Source organism: Solanum verrucosum, unplaced genomic scaffold, assembly GCF_900185275.1.
Source record: "Solanum verrucosum unplaced genomic scaffold, falcon-dt-bn FXZP01000229.1, whole genome shotgun sequence".
Lineage (NCBI taxonomy): Eukaryota > Viridiplantae > Streptophyta > Magnoliopsida > Solanales > Solanaceae > Solanum > Solanum verrucosum.
Genome location: NW_026020011.1, coordinates 4,735,407 through 4,759,613, shown reverse-complemented (window position 1 = coordinate 4,759,613; position 24,207 = coordinate 4,735,407). Strand labels below are relative to the sequence as shown.

General features: G+C 32.9%; 2 protein-coding genes across 2 annotated transcripts; one reads left to right on the top strand and one right to left on the bottom strand.

Annotated features, from left to right (window-relative positions):
* Positions 1 to 250: 250 nt before the first annotated feature.
* Positions 251 to 1,127, bottom strand: LOC125820402 (protein MIZU-KUSSEI 1). Its single transcript, XM_049499830.1, has one exon. The coding sequence runs from the start codon at positions 1,094 to 1,096 to the stop codon at positions 275 to 277; it is 822 nt and encodes a 273-aa protein (XP_049355787.1). The 5' UTR covers positions 1,097 to 1,127; the 3' UTR covers positions 251 to 274.
* Positions 1,128 to 12,852: 11,725 nt separating this feature from the next.
* On the top strand, positions 12,853 to 24,073 carry LOC125819942 (uncharacterized). Its single transcript, XM_049499347.1, has 16 exons — positions 12,853 to 13,143; positions 14,504 to 14,866; positions 14,948 to 15,173; positions 15,251 to 15,496; positions 15,601 to 15,716; positions 16,353 to 16,451; positions 16,571 to 16,658; positions 17,206 to 17,435; positions 18,697 to 18,881; positions 18,997 to 19,196; positions 20,799 to 21,137; positions 21,223 to 21,324; positions 22,335 to 22,632; positions 23,118 to 23,266; positions 23,343 to 23,627; positions 23,735 to 24,073. Exons 2-16 carry the CDS (start codon positions 14,577 to 14,579, stop codon positions 23,942 to 23,944), a joined length of 3,063 nt encoding a protein of 1,020 aa, XP_049355304.1. The 5' UTR covers positions 12,853 to 13,143; positions 14,504 to 14,576; the 3' UTR covers positions 23,945 to 24,073.
* Positions 24,074 to 24,207: the final 134 nt, after the last annotated feature.

Sequence of the window (24,207 nt, the reverse complement as noted above, 5' to 3'; positions counted from 1 at the left end):
CATTAAAGGAATAATCAAATCTCCCATTGAAAACGAAATTCTAACATCCTCGTACGTCCCCATATAGACAACATAATTACTATGATGAACGACCCTACAGGAGGGGTCCGACTCTAATATCATATGAAGAAATATACATTATTGAGTCTGACTCAACTTCAGAAGTATATATATTTTAAAAAATCAAATCACCCATTGAGAACACCAATATAAGAAATTCTTACATGTATATATATATACTTTTTCTGGAGTACTCAAACTCGAGACGTCTTGATCAATGAAGTCTTACAAAGAAAATACTCAATTCTTGACTAGATGCACCATCAGGATTAATCATATAAAATGTTTCTGAATCTTTTGATCCAACAACCCTATCAAATCTTGCCCTCATATAAGTTATTTCTCCATCAACATTATTATTATTATTATTACTATCATGTACTAATATTGGACAAGGTAAAACTCCAGCACCCATTGAAACACCTCTTAATAATTGCATAACATGAGCTTCATCATCACTCATATTTTTATTATTCCTTCTTATTGAATAACCAAATTTTCTTCCATTACAATAAACACCCCATACAAATTCCTCTAACACTTTCTTTTTATGTGTCTTAGTTTCACTTTCTAATGCCAATCTTACTATATCTGATCCCATTTCCTTATGAAAAACCCCGGTAAGCATCGGTAGCTCGATCACGAAAATGGGAAGTCTATGAGGATCTTCTTGGATTGCTAGACTTACTCTACCTTTTTTGTAACCAAATAATGTAATTGTTGTAGCTTTATCTGTTAACATTGGTTTGTTTCTTGGACGTCCACCTAGTAATGCAACCATTTTGCAACCGGTTGTTAACATAGGAAGGAGTTTGAACATTTTAAGAATGCCACCACTTGTACTAGTAGATGATTTTCTTGATTTTTTAGGGTTGGTGTTAGAAGGATTAGTCGTCGTCGTTGTTGTTGTTGTTGTCGAATGATTTGTGGTACGTTGGAGTAATGAAAGTAAAGGAGGGGTTTCGATTTGGTTGAAAGGGCTACTAGAGTATATAGAAGATGATTTAGGGTTTTGATTCTTGAATCGAAAGGCCATTCTTGTTGAATGAGAGGGAAATGAGAGAGAGAGAGAACAATGATTTTGATATTTATTTTGTTATTTATAAAGGAATATGGGGTTGATGGCTTACGATACAGAAGAGATTGGCATGATATGTACGTAAGAATGACATATACAAATCAAGGAATGGTGGAATTCTTTTTTATAAAGAAATATGTGAGGTTTGGAGAGAAAAGGATATAAGAGAAGTTAGGAAAAGGCTTATTGTTGGTTAGGTTGCAATGGGGATCTTTTTTTTTTTTGAGTGGGGAATGAAAGACATGGCTCCTAGTTGGTTATGGCCCCATTTTGTTTTTTGTTTTTTAGTAATTTATTTTATTTTAAAGATTTATAAATTTTAAAAAATATTATATCCACGAAAAATTGTAAAAATATTAATTTATTTGGTATTATTGTAAAAGATTGATTTTATTTGTAAATTAAATACACGTTAATATTAGTGATAATGATCATGGTTAACATTGATTATTGTGAGGTGCTAGATATTGAAATTGTGGTTGATGAATGTGAGCTGGAAATAGTGATTATAGAGTGGTGTACTCTAGAGTTGAGAGTTGTACAATTATAATGGGCAATTAATAAAGGTAATTGCTCATAGCTATTGTACGATGAAGGTTGGTGATAGTGTGGCTAGAATGGTGATTGGTCATATTAATTGACGATGATATATAATATTGCAATGAAGGTTGATGGAGTAGGTGTTTGTTGATAATAACGATTGATAGTGATAAATATGTGTTAGTGATTTACGGTCATAATAATTGTACAATGATAATGGACAGATTTAATCTAATGATAAAAGGTTACCTTCACATGATTATTACATAAACATTTTAATGGTTTAAAGGATCTACATAATTTAAAACAATCAACATATAAGCAATATTGAGATATGAATGATTAAATTTTATAATTTTATTAAATGAAAATAAATAGAACCTAAGTCGAAACAAATAATATTATAAATAAATAAAAGAAAAAGGGGGCTCTTGAACTTTCATGGACATATTCTTTGGATAAGTTGTTCTTTAGATTTTTTTATTACATAAATAATATCTTATTGGGTGTCTTTATATATCTTTTTTGCATAGTTAAATAATATTATTTGAAATTGCGAACAAACATATGCGATATTAATAAATAAAAGAATTTTTTATTGATATTAATATAACAATAATAATAACATATTTAGAAGATATCATAGTATGGTATCGTAATAAGGAAATTGAAAAAAAAATAAAACTATTATTATGAAAAGATTGAATGGAAGGAAACATCATAGTATGGTCTTCTCAATTCAAACAAATTGAAAAAAAAAATAAAACTATTATTATGAAAAGATTGAATGGAAGGAAACATCATAGTATGGTCTTCTCAATTCAAACAAATTACTATGTTTCATTTTATACAAAAAGAATAAAGTACATGTACAAATAGTAAAGAACTTACTTTATTCATTAATTATTTAAAAAACTAGGTTTATAGGAGTATTACTACTATTTTTTATTTTATAGAAATGAAGTTATATAAAATTTTGCCGACATATAAATAATTGTCATTCTACTGCTAAAATAGTAGGATTTTTGGTCTAAGATATTTAATACTAAGTAATGGTTCACCAAGGAAACATAAGGAGTAATTTAGACCAATAAATATCGTAATAAAACTTGATAATGAACTCAGGATTTTCAATCAGAAAATTCAAAAAATATCAAAAGTAAATACACAAAGAAAAAAAATTAAATCTCCTTATGATTTCGGATGATCTAAATTTTGAATTCATCTTTATATTAACGGACCATAAGAAATTCACATAAAGGGAGATCTAATTTTTGAATACATAAACCAAAACACTCCATAGCTATAAACTATGTCTTTCTTTTTGTTTCTCATTTAACATATAATACACGTAGTGAAATTTTTATTTATTTAAATCCTCATTATATAAGATTTACTTAAAGAAAAAACCCTCTCCGACAAAATATCTTTCATATTTGAAATTTGAATTCAAAATTTCTGATCAGAATAAAAAATCTTATTTATAATCTATCATAACCCTATAGTTGGTATAAACCAAATATTTGATGTAATAAAAATATTTATTAAAAAGAAGTTGGAAAGTGATAAGATAAGGATATATATATGTATACTATATGGTTGGACCCCCAATTAATTAATTTCTTGGGTTCAAGAAGGAAAAAAAAAAAAAGATAAAAAAGGTGTTTTCTTTTTTTCTTCTAAGTGTGGGATTTTGCATGTGCCTCTCTGATTATCACATGGAATATCAACATCAATTTCCTTTATGCCTTTTTATCTTACTTTTTTTTTCACTATTATAATTGGTTCAATTCATCTATCCCCAAAAGGCCAAAACTTTGCTTGTTATACCCCCTCTTGTCAATTTGATACTCACTTTAATATTATATTTGACATTTTTATATATGTAAAGTGACCATCCTTTTCAACTCAATTGTAACAAGTATGGTATACTTGTGTTAATTGCTTTTTCATTATTGCATATCCCAGAACTAATAAAAGGGTGTAACTATAGTTCAGTGCATAAAGTATTTCGTGTTACTGGAATTTGGAGAAGGGTTATACCTTAAGAAATGTGATCATGTAGAAAGTCTAATCTAACGCAAGTGTTAGCAGTTGCTTACTATCACAGTTTGAATTTGTGATATATAGATAAGGCATAATATATAAACGTGCCCTTTAACTTAGTATGACATTTATGTCTTCTAATTTTGGGTGTGCACAAGTAGGTGCACTTAAACTTGTCTATATATAGAATTGGACAAAGACACACATATCATACTTGACATCCTACGTGGCAATTCACGCCCGACACGACATCCTACGTGGTGTCCTACGTGTATTTTTCGCATAGGACTTGTGTGTCTACTTGTTCAATTTTAGACAACTTTAAGTGTCTATTTATTCATATCCAAAGTTGAACATGTCATCTATAGGTAAGACATAATACATAAATATATTCTTTAACTTGACTTCATCTGACATTTATTCCCTCAACTGTGGATATGCACAAGTAGACACTTAAACTTGTATAGAGTGGAACAAATAGACAATACATCGTACTTGGCGTTTTATGTGTCAATTCACGCCCTACACAACATCTTACGTGGCAACCTACATGTATTTGCCACATAGAACATATAGATAGCCCAAGAAATGTGATCGATCATGTAGATAGTCTAATTTAATGCAAGTATTAGTGGTTGCTTGATATCATAGTTTGAATCATTGATCTATAGGAAAGACATATAATACATAAATGTCTTCTTTAACTTGGCCTCATCTGACATTTATGTTATCCAATTTTAGGTGTGCACTAGTAGGCATTTAAACTTGTATAAAGTTGAACAAGCACTAGACACGCACGTCATACTTGGCGTCCTACGTGGCAATTCACGCACTACATGACATCTTACATATATTTTCCACGTAAGATATGTGAGTCTACTTGTTCAATAACTTTAGACAAGTTGAAGTGCTTGTTTGTGCATACCAAAAGTTGAACCTGTGATATATAAGTAATTAAGGCATAATACATAAACGTGCTCTTTAACTTGGCCTCATCTGACATTTATGCCCTCCAACTTTGAGTGTACACAAATAGACACTTAAACTTGTGTAGAATTGAACAAGTAGACACGCACATTCTACTTGGCGTCCTAGGTGTTAAGTCACCCCTATATAACATCTTACATGGTATCCTACATGTATTTACCACTTAGGACGTCTGTATACTTATAGGTAATTAAAGATTGAAGAAAATATGTAACATTTTTCCACAACTCTTAAAATAATTTTGCTATCACATTAATATGTGTCCCTTTTATAGTTGGTCCATTACATGTTATAGACACATCATGTCAAATGGACACCATTAAAATTGATTCTCTTATTGGTAACTCAACCAAAAGTAAGTAATATTTATTTTATTATATATATATTGACAATGTGGCCACAAATTCTTTAGTGTAATGGATCGCAATATAATTATGGACAAACACTGGCCTACTCCCTTATCATATATCACATGGAGAGATTGAAAAGAAAAAAAGTTGGTGGTCATGTCCATGAAATCAAACCACTTTTGACGTTGATCGGATCAGAATTTGAAGTTTATAGATTCAAAATTTTAATCCAATTGATTTTGAATATATATTAAATAAATTCTTTAAGATAAATACGCAGTTTAAACAAGAACTATTGAATTCTCTATCGAATTCGCTTTCAACAATATATATAAGTGACCAAAATTTAGGTGTGAAGACATATTATCTAGACATGGTTAGGCGTACACACATGGTTTTGAGTAAATATGTATTTCCACTATAAATATTTGTGGCTTTGAAGTACACAACATGGCATCGCGGATCAGACGGAGTTACAGTTTTACTTATATATTCAGCAGAATTTAGTAATTTAGTTTAAATCTTAGATTTGTATTTAAAGTTTCAATTAAAATGTATAAATAATTTATTCAAAATTCAGTAAACCATTTTTTTTTTTAAATCCAAGTTTCATAAACTTAAAATTTTAATTCCGTTATGTGTGACATGTTGCCACAACATACCAGCTACTTTGTTTGGTTTCAAGTGAAATATTTTTGTTGAAAATCAATATTATGAAATAAATCATCTTCTTATTCTGATGATAAATTTTTTTTTAAATCTATAAATCGCACCAAATCGATAAAATAAATAGAAAAAAAAACTAACAATTATACGATCCACCAAATTTTCCATCGTAAAGCTGACATGTCTGACCACTCATATAATTGTTGTAATAATGGGTCCAATTTTCTTAATGAAAATGATGTTACATTTAACTGATCTTTACTTTTTTTTTTTTTTTTTTTAACCGTGATTTCCGGGTGTCGCTTTGCGAACCCGACTAGCTGTATCCACCGGGTCCCGCTGTTTCAAGGCGGGTGCACCACGGTTAGTTCCACGGGGCTACTGATCTTTACTTTAATTTGATTGAGATGAAATTTGAGCACTTAGTTCCAAAGGAACTCTAACTAATTACTTTGTATCTTTTAAAATGATTGTCCCCCCCCCCCCCCACAAACCTCCCAACCCCCCCAAAAATATTTATTATGGTGTTTAGCTAACTTCAATGCACGTTGATTAATTTCATAAAATATTTGTCATTTTAAAGATAAAAATATTTTATGAATGAATAAGTAAGTATGATTAATTAATCAATAACAATTTATGTACAAAATACTTGTCAAGTTGTCATGTATTCATTGGGTCGATGCAAAAATACATTTTTATCGAGTTTATTATAAAGTTAGAAAATCACAAAAGATATTGCTTTGCCTACTTCAATTATTTAGTATGTTCTTTATTTCAATTTATATGACATTTTTTGTGCGAAATTTGTATCATGTGAATTTAGATCTATATTTTTGAAATATATTGAATTTATCTAATTCAATTGAGTTCAAAGGGTTGTTTAATTGAATCTCGATAATTAATAGGCACACAAAAAAATCTAACATTTCACAAGAGGAAATGATAGCATGAGATAGGACAACAATTTAGCTTTTTCATGTTTCTGTTTAAACAAATTTAGATGAATATAAAGTGATGTTCAACTTTCTAATTGTGGTTAGTTGCTAACGTAATTGAATACAATTAAACCTCTTTATAACGATGTTATTTTTAAAAATATTTTTCAATTGTTATAAGAAGATGTTAGTGTAGAAAACATATAACATAACATAACATGAAAGTCGATTTTGAAGAAAATTATATTATTATAATGAAATGTTATTATAAAGAGATTTGATTGTATCGTTCTTCTCCTTTTTTTCCGGTATTTTCTTTTTCAAAAATAATTTTTGGTGTAGTCAAATTCGTATGTGGGCTGAAATTAGCAAGCTTGTTGGAAGCAAAATAGTTGGGCTTCTTATTTTTACGGCCCAACATAAGTGTCAATTTAGAGCAAACCCAATTAACCACATCTTACGTCTAATCGGATAAGGAAACTGACTTGTTTAAAGGGAAATTAACTTAAATAGTAGTTCATCTAAAAAAAAAAAAAAGTTGACTTATATGTGTGTATGAAATTAGTGTATGAGATATGTATATATATTGTATAGCGATGGTAAATAATTTTGGTCAAACAATCAAATGTGTAACCTCCCCTATTTTAAATATGAAAAATTGATGGTAATTCATTAATGAATTGAGGAAAAAAATAAACATTAGATACATTGTAGAAGGTAATTCTGATACATGACTTAACAAACCTAAACACATTTAATACAACTTTGATACATAACCATATGTATTGTGTCATTTTTGTATTAGGTGTGCTGTGTTTTGTATCTGTTACATAACAGTCAGAGGCAGACCCATATATATATATATATATATATATATATATATATATATATATATATATATATATCGAGAAACTAGTAGAAACTAAATATAATTAATAGTGTCCTATGGAAAACATAATAGTGTCCTTTGAAACGCTGGTACATGTTAAGATATCCACCCACGCGACCAGGGTTGTATCCCAACTAGATTATATCCTAGCTAGAACCCTTTTTTTTAGCTTAATATTGGTACACCTGGAGTTTTCAAATCTTAGGTTCACCTCCGTTATTGGGTATTAAAATATAATGAAAGTTGTCATAGTTATGTATCAGATGCATTACTATAAACATGATTGCATACTGATTTAGGTTTGAAACAATAGTGGTTATGTATTAACAATAATATTTGTACAAGATACATTATCCACAAATAAGTATTTGATAGTTGAAACATAAACATGATACATAAGTAAACACACGAATATCAACCAAATACATTAGAAATTTAAACCTTGGGTAGAGAAGGTCGGCCGTATGGTAAAACCATCGACTTTTCCCACTTATTTTTAGATCTATTTTCATGGAAATCATCACCATCAGAATAAAAAACATGAGGGACGAGATCTTCCATGTGGAACTCATTGGGTAAAATCAATACTAAACGATGGACCAAAATTCATATGTATCAGAAAATTTAAGATGATCAACAAAAAAATGATTTTTTCCTCAAAAAATCTGACCTACTGAAAGCAAAAAGAATGATGAAGAAATCATTCTACCTTTTTGAGAACTTGAAATCGAAGAAGAAAACTGGAATAATGAGTTGGAGGAAACATTGATACATTGCGTCATTTTAGGCGTGAATTATTTAAGGGAGTTGAGCGTGAATTGGGGAGAAGAAGAGTGATGTATTCTAGAATAAATATATTCGTCGAAATTTCATCTGCTATATATTCCTTCTGCTTCTCTATTTTTTTTCTTATATGCAGAAGAAAATTGAAGACTCGTTACTTATTTGTGATTAATTTTAGTTTAAAAAACTAGAAGAACACCATCGTTGAATTTTATTAAGCTTGTTTGTAGAAGAAAATAAATTGAGTCTTTTATTTTCTACAGTTTGAATTGAATTTAATAATTTAAAATTATATTGACTGATATTATAAGACTATATTAAATTTGAAGTCAAATTTAAAAGTTAAAAGCGATAGTTAAAATGATATGGTTAGAATAATATAATAATACTAATAAATTGTTTACCTTTTTATCATGTTTTTCCAAATGTTGTTGTCCTAACCTTAACCTATGAAGTATGAACATCTTATTATATTAAAATTATAATATAATAAATCATTAATTCTTATAAATTGTTTACCTTTTGTCATCCTTTGTAAATGCCATGTGCTTTAAAGGGGGTTAGGGAGAAAAAAGGAACATGTCTAGAAGTGGACACAATGGATACTTTATATTATCCTTTTAATATTGTTGACTTTGTTACTAAAGATATTTAATTAGTGAATACACAATGATTATAATTGAAATTAATTAATTAAAGATCACAAAAGGGACATCTCATTTATTAATTTATTATTACAAAAACAAAGAGAGTTGAATGAAACTTTACTTAGCTGTGATTACAACGTTATAACCTCCACTTGAGTATATTCTCCAGAGTATTTGGATATCTAATTAAGGATTAAGATAGTTAAGAATGTCATGATTAATTAAGTGGTTACAATTTGTTCAAATAGCTCTTTGTATAGATTCTTTCTGTTAATAATAAAATAATAGGGTTAAGAAAGTGTTTCCTCATTAATATGGTTTGCCATCTCTCTCATTAATATATTTGTTTTTCAAACTACATGAAAATTATCTGCTTGATTACAATCATTAGGAAGTTATTGCAAGACTTTTCACAACACAGTTAAAATATAATTTTCCCATTCAATTTTACTTGTCACATTTTAACTTGACATACTTATTAAGAAAATAATTATTGATATAAGTATTTTACCAAACTATCTCTATTAAATGGTGTCTTGAAAAATGATTTGGAAAAGGGAAAAAGGACAAATATACTCCAAAACTATCATAAATGGTACGTCAATAGCATTCGTTATACTTTTGGGTTGTGTATGTCCTTACCGTCAATATTCTAGAATGTATATACCCTTAGGATAGACGGAGGGACACGTGTCATAATCTCAAAGGTCTACCGGAATTTAGTTTAATTTTTACCCACAATTAAAAAATCCCACCCATTTTTCATAATTTTAACCCACCCATACCCGGTTAAAAACCCTCTTCTTCTTCCCCAATCTAACCTAACTTAAAAACACTTTGGTGTCAATTCTTCCACAAATTAATTCTTTTTCTTCTAGTCCTTCTAGCCCCGCGCATAACAGATGAGCACACACTATCTGGTTGTACACTTCTTTGGTGTTAGCATAGCCGATGTACACCTTGTCAGCACAAACAACTCGTAGACTGCTTCATTCCTAGTTTCTGCTCAATCATGGGTGCTTGTTTCTGTGTTCTTAGAGGCATGAAAAGCTTCATATGCAAAAAAAGTTAGAAAAATATCAAAACTTGTGGAAAGTTAAAAGTTTTTTTCTGGTGGATTAAGTGTGGGGAAGAGATTAAGATTTGGTGGTTGTTTTATAGGTGAAATTGAATTAAGGAATTTGAGTTTCCATCATGTTTTTCCAATCTCATACATTCAAAATCAAATGTTTATGAGTGATTTAAGCCAAATTAACTTGTTGAAGTAGATGAAGAATAAGAAATTGTATAAAGGGTTTCTGAAAAAAAAAATCATGTTCTTCTTCGTTGAAAATGTTGTTCAAATTTAAATGTTTGAAATTAGTCTTTGTTGTATAAGTTAAGAAAAGAGGAATTTGAGAGATTTTATTGTCTTACCAAACTTCTCTTTTGATTTTGGGTGCTTTTAGTTACATTTGGGTCATGGGTTAAAATTGGAAAAGATGGGTGGGCTTTTGTAATTGTGGGTAAAAATAAAATAAAATTTGGATAGGCCTTTAAGATTATGACACGTGTCCCTCCGTCTATCCTAAGGGTATATACGTTCTAGAATATTGATGGTAAGGACATACACAACCCAAAAGTATAACGAAAGGTATTGACGTACCATTTATGATAGTTCAGGGATATATTTATCCTTTTTCCCTTTGGAAAAAAAGTATTTAATGTTGAGGGTAAAACATGGAAACAAATTATTGTTTTTCTTGATATGTCAAAAGTGACAAGTAAAAATGAAAATATATTTTAAGAATAAGTAATAACTAAATGCGAACAGAGGGAGTATCTGATATGAAGTAAAATGTTTTATATATAATATTTTTTGATTTATTCGAAAGGAAAATAAGTAGCATCTTACTTTTTTTTTTGTGTACATACGTAAGTAAAAAAATACTCCTATGTCTCTATTTACTTTTCAAATGTTTTCTAATTTGATTTTTCTTTTCACTTGTTATTTTTGACAAATCAAGAAGGGACAATTTTTTTTCTTATTATACCCTCATTTATTAACATGGAGTTAATGTCTTTGAAAATGTAGTGAGTAAATATATTTGGGACTCCATCAATTAATATGGTTAAAATGATAAACTCACTACACCAATCATTATTTTCTTAATGGCGGAATGGTCTGATAGACTCTTGTACTTATATGAGTTTGTATTCTAGACCATTCTACTTGATCATTTGTCAACTGAACCCTTAAACTCGGTGAAACTAAGCATTTTAAACCCCTTTCGTTGTGTGTGAACTTCAAACACTTGACAAAAATGACATATCATCATCCACGTCACATTTTAAATGACATATCACTTATTATTATTTTTTATAAAAAAATCTATTTTTCTTTCTTTTTCACTTAATTCCTCCTTCATTCCTTCACCTCTCTCCATTTTATTTTTTTTACATTAGAGATACCACCACAACCTTCCATTCTCACTAGTATTATTACATTCATAAATAACTAACAATTATCATTTGATTTTTTTCCAAAATTTCTTTCATTCACAACTTTTAATCGTATTTATTTTACCAACATTTACATCTATCACTTGAACCACCATAAATCTCTTTTCCCCATTGGTGTTAACGAATAGCCATTAAAATACATCAATATACTCTAATATTTGTACACAATTTTACATAACATATTTCACCTAATTTCACAAAGACATTCAACAATCACTTTTCATCTTTCAAGACTTTTGGATCTTTATTACTTTATGGGTTATAAATTACCCCAAAAATAAAAGGAAAATACAGATCTACAATAACAATACAATTTCGTTTCTATTCTCGGGAGGAAGAAAATGTGAAAAAAAGAAGATGAGAGAAACAAGAAATTGGAAAGGGCAGGAAAGAAGAGAAATTGGGGTTTGAGAGTAGAAAGAAAAAAAGAAAAGGGGATGGGTGGGGTGGGAAAAGAAGAAAGAACTGAAAAATAGTTAATTTTCTTATTGTTGATCTTTTTATTCTATTTTTAAAAAGAAAAAAATTATTTTCGGTCTAAAATTTGGTCTTTCACGCTCCTTCTATGCGTGACATCACACATTTGTGCCAACTCAATAATTAAGTTGCTACATAAGCTTGGTCAACGGTCAGAAGGGCTTAAAACATAGAGTTTCATTGAGTTTAATGGTTCAGTTGACAAATAGTTAAGTAGAAGGTCCAGAATACAAGCACATACAAGTAAAATGGTCCATCAGACCATTTCGCCTTTCTTAATAGACGTGTTAAGTTAAAATCTAACAAGTAAAAAGAGACAGAGGGAGTATAATCCAAAAGCATTGGATACGATCTTAACAAATACAATGAGAGGCGGGGGTGGGGTAATTGAAGCTATGAAGGTGGGGTGAAGACCATGAAGTGTGTCGGAGGGTGAAGAGAACACAAGTATTGTTAGATGCCACTTGTTGAACTCTTTTTTTTCTACTTTTACTAGAAAAACCATTTTATTCATTTATAAAAAAAAAAATTATTAACACATATTAAATAATAAGAAAAAACATTACATAACATTCTGAAAAAACAATAACAACAACAAAACAACGCAATCAAAGCACAAAAAACAACAGACAGTAACACAAATCGAAGGATAAGAAACTACATAGACGGAAAAATCGAACACATCCCATTTCTTTCTAGTGGTCTGTGGAGGATTGAATTTGACTTTTAAAACTTACTATAAGGTGAAACTTGAGTTCCAATCAAACTTAAGGGGGAAAAATCACAATTTACCAAGGATTCAAGAACAGCAAAAAAACATTTCCTTTTTTGCCACTTGTATCAACAAACAACAAACTGGCAAAACTTCAATCCATCTGTCTTTAATCCACAAAGTTCCAAATATAGAAAAATAAAAATTAAATTTTTTTCCCAAATCCCATAAAAAAGATTCAATTTTGTGTAATAATTTGTGTAGTTTGTCCTCAAAAAAGTCAGAGGAATATGCTGTACATGTTCCGTGAAAAAAAAGGTTTCTTGCAGACATCCTCACATAATAAACATTCCTGAGTCGGTTCCTTAATCCAAACATATATTTTATTCCATATATAAGCAGACCCAAGTTGCTGTTTTTTCTCTCTGTCTTTCTATTTCTGTATTGGCTTTTGTTTCTTAAATTGAGGTACCATTTTCTTCCTGTTTCTGTTTGTAGAATTGTGGGTATTTAGCAGTTTACATTGAAGTTATTGTTTGGTTGTTTGACTGTTCTTTCCTTTTTTATAAGTTGGAATCTTGAAATGTGGAAGTTATATGTTTTTTCAGGGAACCCTAGTTAGTTTTGGATTAAGAATCTTTGAATTTGATTTGGGTGTGGCTTAATAAAGAAAATTGGGGTTGGATTTGCTTTGAATATCTTTCTTTTTCAGTAAAGTTTGAATCTTTATGATGGGGGTGATAAATTTTTCTTGTAAATTATTAGTGGATTGGTTATCTTTGGGAATAGTTTAATTAATGTGACATTTGGTGCACCCAAGGATGTGGCATAGTGGTCAATGAGGTGGGTTTAGAACCTTGAGGTTTGGAGTCCAGTTTCCAGTTTAGGGAAAAGATATTAGGTGATTTTTTCCTGTCCGTCTGAGCTTCAGTTGATAGAGTTATTTGGGAGTTGGTGGGAGGTAGAGGTTTAAGGTGGGAATTAGTCGAAGTGTGCATAAGTTCGCCGGGACACTATGGTTGTGAAATAAAAGGTGATCTTTGGTAGTGCAGCAACTCATTTTTTGGGGGCAGGGTTAAGGTTATGGTTTATGGAGTAGTTTCTTTTGTAATTTCATGGAGTCTTTTGGTCCTCATAGAATAATTTGCATTTCTAATGTTTTGAAAAAAGAGCAATACATAAATTTCAAACCTGTTAGTTAATTTTTGCTGTTAAGCTTATGTTAAGGTTCAGGTGGGGATAAGGGTAAGTTTAGACTTTAGAGTGCTTCTAATTTTAGAGAATCTGTAATATGCCTTAACAGACAAGTTAGTTACTAGTATTGTAATAGAATGGACACGGTAGAGCTGAACATATAGAGTATTCTTATCACTTTACCCTTCGGGGTGGCCCAGTGGTTTGGTCTTGGGACTTGGAGGTCTCAAGTTCGAAACCCCTTGCCAGTGAAAGCAAGGGGTTTGCCTTTTGGGTCGATTTGTTGCACAGGGCTTGCCTAGTGGGGGGTTACCTCTCCTATGTGGTTTACGAGCGATTGCATAGGAGCGGAGGTTTTACCCTGTGTGCTCCCAAAGGGTAGGTTTCCCTTCTCATAAAAAAGAAGAAGAGAGAATTCTTATCACTTTTATGCTACTATTATTGTGATGTGAACGGTTCAAATTGGTTGAATCTTTCTTGTAAACCTGGCTGAATCCCCCCCCCCCCCCCCTCCTTTTCTTGTGACTAGTTGATTTGAAATAGGGACAATGTATGAATATTGTAAGCTCAATGCATGCTTTAGTCGATTATTCGGATTTAAATCAACATTCAAATATAGTTCTCTGTTTTGCAGTTGGTTCTTGGGATCTAGAATTAATCAGCTAGAACTCTTATCAAGTAAAGTGGCGTGAATCCAGGGCTGCTTAATGGGGATCGATAAGCAGCCGAGTGGTATTCTTGATACTCTGAAAATGGAGACAGTCAGGACAATATTTCCCTCATATCGCTACCCACACGAGCATTCACGTCATTTTGTGATTGCTGTGGTTGTGGGATGCTTGTTTTTCATATCATCAGATAACATGCACTCACTTATTCAGAAATTCGATATCAAATGGTGGTCTATGTATGCTTGTTTGCTTGGATTCTTTTACTTCTTTTCATCTCCATTTATTGGGAAAACAATTAAACCAAGTTACTCAAATTTCAGTCGCTGGTAAGTCATCTATTTCTATTTATGTCGTAATAACTCATTTGTCAGTAAAATCTAGCTGACAACAGAAATTCCGTTTTGCAGGTACATTGCCTGGATATTAGTGGCAGCTTTATACCACCTTCCAAGTTTTCAATCAATGGGAGTAGATCTAAGGATGAACCTCTCTTTGTTTCTGACGTTATACGTCTCATCCATTTTGTTTCTTCTTGTTTTCCATGTTATATTTATCGGGCTTTGGTATCTTGGACTTGTTTCTCGTGTGGCAGGAAGGAGGCCTGAGATTATGAAAGTCTTTCAAAATTGTGTTGTAAGTTTTGAGAATGCATCTTAACCTCTTACATAAGGTTACTCAGGTCCTTATCTTATTGCTTCATCATCTCTTAGGTTATAAGTATAGCCTGCTGTGTTTTCTATAGCCACTGTGGGAACCTCGCTATAGTAAGGGAAAAGAAATTTGACTGGTGGAATTCTATATGGTTTCCATTTTGGAATAAGGGAGAGGGGAATGCATGGCTTGTGAAATTCATCCGCATGACGGAATTCAAAGATCAAGTTTGCAAATCTTGGTTTGCTCCAGTTGGGTCTGCTAGTGATTACCCATTCTTGTCCAAATGGGTCATCTATGGAGAGGTATTATCTCTCACAATATAAGGGTTTTCATACTTTTCAGCTGAGAGATTTTGAGGACCTTATGCTGCAATTTTCCTTTTAACATTTGAATTTCACCTTTCCAGTTGACTTGTGGCGGCTCATGCGCAGAATCATCAGATGAAATTTCTCCAATCTATTCATTGTGGGCCACTTTTATTGGCCTATATATGGCAAATTTTGTTGTGGAAAGGTCATCCGGGTGAGTTGTTCAATTTTTCTTTCACATGTTAGAGCTTGTTTCCTGTTAAGGTGGATGTGGACGACCCTATATAAGAGGGTTTAGATCTGAATATAAACTATGTTAAGAGTCTTATTCTGGAAAATATCATCTTTTGTGCTAGAATAACTTAGGTAATAGATTCTATGCTGGATTAATATGCTGTCAAAATCTACCTACTAGTCAATTAGCTAATGTTCCATAATGGATGAAAGGATTAAGCTTGCCAGCCACCAGGGTTATCTGCTCCCCACTATGGGCTATCTGCTATCGTGGATGTTATATGGTTTACAGTTTACTGAGAAAACCTCATATGTTTTTCTCGAGTCACTGTTAAATGCGATATGTCGTGCTTATGCAAACGTGCAACTGGCCTATCTTCATAACATAATTTATTAATTCCTGGCTAATCATCATATTCTTATGCTTTAAATATTATACCTGGTTGGTTCTATTTAAACATATTAATGCTTAATATGGGCAATTTGGTTAGGTTATGAGTATAATTTGTTTAGTTCTAAACTTTAGTTGGCCTGCATAGAGGAGATTGTTAGCACTATTGGCCTTATGTGATATTCCAAGGTCTGATTTTTTGTTCTAATGTGTACTTATCAACAGATGGGCTCTATCACACCCTTTATCACTCAAGGAGTTCGAGAAATTGAAGAAAAAGCAGATGAAACCAGAGTTTTTGGATATGGTTCCTTGGTATTCAGGGTATGCTCTTCACCTGTGTCTCTTTCTGACCCCTTCTTAAACTAGTGGCAACGCAGATCCTTAGGGAAGATAGTTGATTAAATTTCCTTATATAACATCATTATTTACCACAATTACAGGACATCTGCTGATTTGTTCAAGACAGTGTTTGACCTCCTGGTCTCTGTAACTGTATTTGTTGGGCGTTTTGACATGCGCATGATGCAGGTACATTATGATGCTCTGGCTTCATGCTAAATCATTCAGCTTTCAGTGTGATATTTCTCCTTGTAAAGAATTACTCCCTCCGTTTCAATTTGTTTGTCTTAGTTGGACTTGGCACGGAGTTTAGGAAAATAAAGAATACCTTTGAATACTAAAGATGTGTTAATGTACCAAAATGTCATTTGAATCTCGTGGTCTTAAATATGCCATGTAAGATGTTGGGTGTAGAGAGTTACAAAATGTAGAAAGTGACATCTCTTTGAAACAGACTAACAAACAAAATATAAAAAGAAGGGAGTATAAGATACTTGATTGTGTTGTAAGAACCTTGACTTTTTAAAGGTTAAAGGATATGCGTCTCCTCCTACTTTTAGCAAATCATTTTCTTACGTTCACAAAGAATGATACATATAGGCAGAGTTTTAAGTGGATATACTTTCCTATAATTAAATGTGCAGTGGGAAGTGTAGATAATTATACCTGAATTGAATATTCGCGTAAGAGGATACAAGTAGGTTCACCTTAACATCCTCATCTTTCCCATTGTCAGGCTGCTATGAGCAAGATTGAAGACGGAGCTAAGCAGGATGATCTTTTGTATGATCAGTTTAGTGAAGAGGATGGTATCTGGTTTGATTTCATGGCTGATACTGGTGATGGCGGAAATTCCTCCTACACTGTGGCACGCCTTCTTGCTCAACCTTCAATCCACGCCCAAAATAATGATTCCAAGCTTACACTGCCACGTGGACGCCTGCTTCTTATTGGGGGTGACCTTGCGTAAGCTCAGAGTTTTTCTTACAACATTAGTGATTTATGCACTTTACATGAGCAATTCCATGTAATTTTTTCGTATTTTGGCTCATAATAGCATCACCTTATGAGTTAAAGCAGACTTATTAACGAACAGTAACATGCTTACTTCCCATATCATTTGGCTGGGTATAATGTGACCTCTCTTAGATATCTTTTTAATATCTAGGATTAGAATATTGTGCATTGCTGCGGTTTTCACATATTCTTCTTCACTGGTACTTTGATTTACTTCTGCTATTCACTTATTCTGTCTGCTTACCAAGTTCGTGAAAGAATTTTCATGTGTTGAATAGAGTTATATTCAGACATGAAAAATAATAGTTCAAGCTGGTGATTTGAGTTATTAGTGTCAACTTGTTGATCAGCCTAATGTTAGCATATATATATATGTGTGTGTGTGTGTGTCGATATGGTGTGCTTTCTTGTGTATCCTAGAGCTGATGGCCGGTGTGGGAGATTTGTGCTAAAATGTTGATTCATCTTCAATTTTGATGACTTCTGTGGTAATGATAAGGTGCTCTGTTGTCTTTGATGATGTTATTCAAAGTAAATGATTATTATGTGCCTGCAAATTGCTAGTCAAAATTGTTGAATCAGTTCATTTCTTATCTTTAAACCACCATATAAGAAGGTACACTTTGCGTGTGCAACAAATGTTATATATACCTAGAATGGATTAACGGAATTACATTAACATGTCAATATTTGATGCTTGAAAATCATTGTGAAGACATGTCTGAAAATAAGTAGGCGTCACATGTCATCCTCAATGCTAACACCAACCCTGGGGCAACCTTTTGTATATAATTAGTGTGAAATGCAATTTATTTCGTCTGCATTGAATGCATAGATGTGCTGTCTAATCATGCTTCTGGGATGTTACCAAGCAGGACTTTTCTCTCTGTAACGTCAGTTCTTTGGCGTCCAAATTGACCCTAGACATTTTGCTTCTTTAAGTTTTGGAGTTTAGAACATGGAAGTGTAATAGGTGTTCAAACTGTGTTAAGTGAGAGTTTAGAACATGGAAGTGTAATAAAGCGAAGCCCGGTATTTAAGTGGAGAAGGGTAGAGGGGCGGGCCCATTATCCACCGAGTTTAGAAGGCTGTGATTGGTCCAAAGGGCGGGTCACAGACGAATTTCTCGGTTATCAAAAAAAAAGAAACATGGAAGTGTAATAGGTGTTCAAACTGTGTTAAGTGATACTGATTTTTGGCTTTCTTGTAGGTATCCGAACCCATCAGCATTTACGTATGAGAAGCGTTTTTTTCGTCCCTTTGAATATGCTCTTCAGCCTCCAATCTGGTATAAGGAAGACCATATTGCCGTTAAGAAGCCCGAATTACCTTCAGGCGTGACTGAACTCAGGCAGTATGTTGGACCTCAGTGTTTTGTCATCCCTGGAAATCATGGTTAGTCTAGTTTCTAAGCCTGTGGGCTTGTACTTCTGTCTTTCAGTGGAGCAGGGTAGCTCATGTAGGGTTTTATTTGTTGTTTAGTCGAAGTCCTTTTTGTGTACTTGTGCAGACTGGTTTGATGGACTTCAGACTTTCATGAGGTACATTTGTCACAAGAGCTGGTTGGGTGGGTGGTTTATGCCTCAAAAGAAGAGCTATTTTGCCTTGCAGCTTCCTAAGGGGTGGTGGATATTTGGTCTAGATCTTGCTCTACATTCTGATATTGATATATACCAGTTCAAGTTCTTCTCAGAATTAATAAGGGACAAGGTATCTTTTTTGTACTTTCTAGCCACAGTTGTCATATTGCTGCTTATGGAGTCACCTATGTTGCTGGATATGCCAAAATTTGTCTGACTTCTTCAAATGTAGTTCTTAACTGGACGTAACATTTTTGTATAGATGTTGGCTGTCATGGAAAACATCCTGGATCACTAGGTTAAAATGGTAAATGATAATGATTTAAAAAAAAGTTCGTATGGTCTAAGTTGCATGGACTCTTCACTTTCGATGCCCACACCTGCATGGATTCTCCAAAAATACGCTACTTTTGTAGAATCCGACACGCACCCGCTGACATTTATGAAGAGCCCAAGCAATATAGCTTAGGGTAGATAATGGTTTTCACATTGCTAAACTGAGCAATGATAGATGGCTAGTTATGAAATTCCATATAGACAGTTTTCTTCTGTTTTTGCAGCAACACATTTATGAGTTATATCAGTTTGATTTGTTTCTCAGCCAAGGTCTTGTTATGTCTCTGTTATTCAGGTTTTCCTTAGCTTTCACATTTGATTGATGTCTGGAAAAAGTGATCAAATTTTTTTGTTCAACTTTCTTGGAATGTAAATGTGTTAAAAGAGTGACCAAGTCTCTTAACTACTTCATGCTATCTTTTTTTGTCACATCTTGCTTAGATCTGAGTTCCCCTGACATTTGCATTCTGTTTGGTGGAGGAAAAAGGGAAGGACTGGAGAGGTAAAAGTGGAAGGTGAAATGGAAGTTTAATTATAAGGTGGATATGAGTAAGATCTATTGTCTATTTGGCTAAGCTTTTGGGAGGCCAAAAGTCCCTTTTTTTAAAATGTGAAGTGTTTGGCCAAGCGGAGAAAATAAGTGCTTTTGGGGAGTAGCATAAGTTGTTTTTCAAAAGCTAAAAATGCAGCTTTCCCCGAAAGTACTTTTGAGAAAATACACTTAGAAACACTTTTTAAAAGCTGGTCCAATCACTAATTGCTGCTCAAAAGTGCTTTTCAAATTGATTAACCAAACACAAACTGCTTCTCACCAAAATACCTTTTGAAAAAGCACTTCTGAAAAAACACTTCTCAAAATATGCTGATTTTAGAAGGTTGGCCAAACAGACTTGATATGGTTCTTAAAAAGAAAGGACTTAAACAAGGAAGAAGAAAAAGTGGAGCAATTTGATGCCTCTCAATATAAGCGTGTCATTCTTGTACTTCTTTGCGGATGTTAAGAAGTAAATGGAAAATGATATCACTGTTTTTTTCAGTAAAAACTGTTAATAAGACTGTCTATATTAACTTGGAAGTTTCTGTTCAAACTTCATCTACGTTATTTTCTGTTCTTATTTAAAAAAATTCAAGCTTTTAGTTGAACTTTGAAAAGAGCATGGTGATCGTATTGGATAAGGAGAGAACTAATTATCCATAGATTTGGCGTTTGCAGAATTAGTATGATTCTATAATATTCATTTAGATAGCTGCAGGTGCTTATGGGTTCGTCAAGCCTTACTTGTTGAGTTCTTATAAATTTGTGCATTTACCATGTCTTCTTTTACCCCCCCCAACCCCAAACCAACCAATCCCCCTATAGAGTTGAAAACTTTAACCCTTGGTTAACGGATTTCAGGTTGGCGAGAATGATTCTGTGATCATTATGACACATGAACCTAATTGGCTTCTCGATTGGTACTTCGATCAAGTTACTGGAAAGAATATCTCGTACTTGATACGTGACCACTTAAACGGGAGATGTAGACTTCGAATTGCTGGGGATGTGCATCATTATATGCGCCATAAGTTTGTTGAATCGAAATCAGATAAACAGGTTTATGTCCAGCACTTACTTGTTAATGGTTGTGGGGGTGCTTTTTTGCATCCGACACATGTCTTCAAGAATTTCAACAATTTATACGGAACGACCTATGAGTGTAAAAATCCTTACCCAACTTTTGAAGATTCAAGTAGGGTACGTAATCAATCTCCTTTATATTATATAGACAGACTATTTAGTGCTGTAAATACGCCTGTAATATGCTATAGCTATTTTGCAGATTGCTTTGGGAAATATATTGAAATTTAGGAAGAAAAATTGGCAATTTGATTTTATTGGTGGCATCATATACTTCATGTTGGCCTTTTCTATGTTCCCCCAGGTAACTTTCTATTTGATTTTTGATCTATTTCTTTTTAGGATTACTTTAGGTATCATAATCCGCACTCTCCCTCATGGTAACTCAGTTAGGGGCTGTTTGATAAAACTAATATATGACATCTTAAGTTGAAGTTGTATCTCAAAATAACTTAGCCAGAATACATAAATAAACACACACTCAAACTTGGTCTCAACGGACAAGTAAACACTCCAACTTTGAGAGTGCACATCTAGACACCTCAACTTAGTCTCAACTGACAACTAAACACTCCAACTTGTCTCAACCGTGTCTTGTGGACACTCGACGCTGATGTGTCATATAAGCTTTTGAGGTGTCTAGATGATCATTTGGTAAGTTGGAGTTTTCAAGTGACATAGTGGAGACGAGTTTGAGATGTCTAGATATGTATACTCAAAGTTGGAGTGCTTACTTGCCCGTGGCGCAATCTGAGTTGTATTTTATGTATTATGCCAATAATTATATCTCTTAGTTTTAGGTCGTGGAAATGTTGTGTTGCAATATCTGATCATTATCATTGAAATATCAGTTGTTTCCTTCTATGTATTGTAAACTTATCAATCTTATAATGTATTAGACATTTATTTTCGATTGTGATGTTTAACTTTATGATACATTATTTTAAACATCATTAAATTATCCATCTGAGTGTACAAAATCACTGTTCATTAAGAGTTAAACGTGTTGAGTTTTTTGTTTTTTTATGAGGTAAAGTTTAATTTAGAATGCTTACTCTTAATTATGACCTTATGATTTTTTTCTTTTATTTTATTTATTTATTAATGTTGTTGGTCCAATGTATAAATTTACGGATTGATGATTTTCAGTTGTGTTTTTATTGCTTCCGACATTTAAGTGCCTTTTATGCATCAACTGATCTTTTATTTTGTTGTCAAGTACATCAAATGTGTGCTTATGTTAATATAATGTTCAGTTTAGACGAGTTCATGTAACACATTTAACTAAATGTTTTATTTCCCATTTGCTTCTAGTGTCGGCTTGATCACATTTTCAAGGATGATACATTTTCGGGTCACATGGGAACCTTCTTCGACACAGTGTGGGGTACATTTATGTATATATTTGGACGCTCATATGTCTCCTTGACCGGCGCGGTGCTGCTATTAATAATTGCAATATCCTTTGTGCCATCCACGGTGCCTTGGAAAAAGAAAGTAGTAATTGGGATTCTTCATGTGTCTGCACACCTAGCTGCAGCTGTGATTCTTATGCTCTTGCTAGAATTAGGCATTGAGACATGTATTCGCCATAAACTACTTGCAACTTCTGGTGAGATTTTGTATTTTGTTTCTATTTTGTGATTGTCTTTGAGTGTGTTTTTCCATGTTCGGTTGGTCAAAATTTTTGGAAAACATTTTCTCTAGGAAAACAAGTTCCTTCAAAACGAGGGAAAATGATTTCCCTAGTGGAAGTACGGAAAACAAGTTCCGCAAGTGATATTCCACATTGAGTGTGTCCTGCCCATTCTCCAATACACCTCATCTTCACGACTTTCCCCCCAACCCCACCCTCGTAGCCCCATCCTCCCACCCCACACCCCTATTCTCTAACCTCCCATAATATTTGTATAGATTATATCAGAATGCTTTTAGGATACTCCATTGAAAGTTGAATCCATTAGTTAACTACTCCATTGAAAACTGAGTTTTACTTGAGCCTCTCTTGAGAGATTACCTAGCTAAGCGCCGATTTCTTTGTTTCATGTTTTTGCATCTATGTATTTCCTTTCCTAACTACTGAATGCTGCAATCCAGGTTATCATACTTTATATGAATGGTACAAATCAGTGGAGAGTGAGCATTTTCCAGACCCAACAGGTCTTAAGAAACGAATAGAACACTGGACATTTGGCCTTTACCCGGCATGTATTAAATATCTCATGTCTGCTTTTGATGTTCCTGAGGTAAGAATTATTCCCCATAAGAGTATTGCTTTGTGATGACTCAAATCGTTTAATTATATCTTATGCATGTTTTCAGGTAATGGCAGTTACTAGGAATACTATCTGCAAGAATGGGGTGGATTCACTATCTCGAGGGGGTGCTGTAATTTATTATGCATCCGTCTTCCTTTATTTTTGGGTCTTTTCAACTCCGGTGGTTTCTTTGGTATTCGGAAGCTACCTATACATTTGCATTAATTGGCTTCATATACATTTCGACGAAGCCTTTTCATCACTTCGTATTGCTAACTACAAGTCATTTACACGGTTTCATATCAACAACAAAGGCGATCTTGAAGTTTTTACCCTTGCAGTTGATAAGGTATTTTGACACTTTTCTGTGATAATAAAGGTCAAGTGCATTATCGAAAGTTGGACTCGAGCTGTTTACATTTGGCAATTCCTCTAATAATATCTGTCTATTTGTAGGTTCCGAAAGAGTGGAAACTGGATCCTAAATGGGACAGAGAGTCAAAACATCCGCAGGATCCAAGTTACCTTCAGAAATTCCCCAGCAAATGGAGAGCATCCTCCCCTAATCAAGATCCTGTAGATACTGTACGGATTATTGACCAATTTGTGATTGAAAAGACTGCAAAACATGATTCAGAATTAGCGAACGGGTCAGTTAATCAATAACTCATTTGATTACAAGACTCTTCTACTGTCAGTTTGTACATATAGGCTTTTAGAATTTAGATGGTAATTGATATCATAACCTTTTTTGAAAGAAATCGAATATGTGAAGAGCTGTGACAAATGTTCCTTGAAATCATAGGTGAAAATTTTCATCTTTGCTTTTCGTTATTAGACACTTCAGATCAAATATATACAGTACTGTATACTACGCGAAATGGACTAATGTTCATCTTTGCTTTTCGTCATTAGACACTTCAGATCAA

What these genes read in the sequence shown, in the direction of transcription:
- LOC125820402 (XM_049499830.1), bottom strand. Translation starts at nt 1,096, where the DNA reads ATGGCCTTTCGATTCAAGAATCAAAACCCTAAATCATCTTCTATATAC.
- LOC125819942 (XM_049499347.1), top strand. Translation starts at nt 14,577, where the DNA reads ATGGGGATCGATAAGCAGCCGAGTGGTATTCTTGATACTCTGAAAATG. An exon ending in GTTGTGGAAAGGTCATCCGG is followed by an intron (nt 15,717 to 16,352) that starts GTGAGTTGTTCA and finishes ACTTATCAACAG; the next exon opens with ATGGGCTCTATCACACCCTT. An exon ending in CAGAATTAATAAGGGACAAG is followed by an intron (nt 19,197 to 20,798) that starts GTATCTTTTTTG and finishes AACGGATTTCAG; the next exon opens with GTTGGCGAGAATGATTCTGT.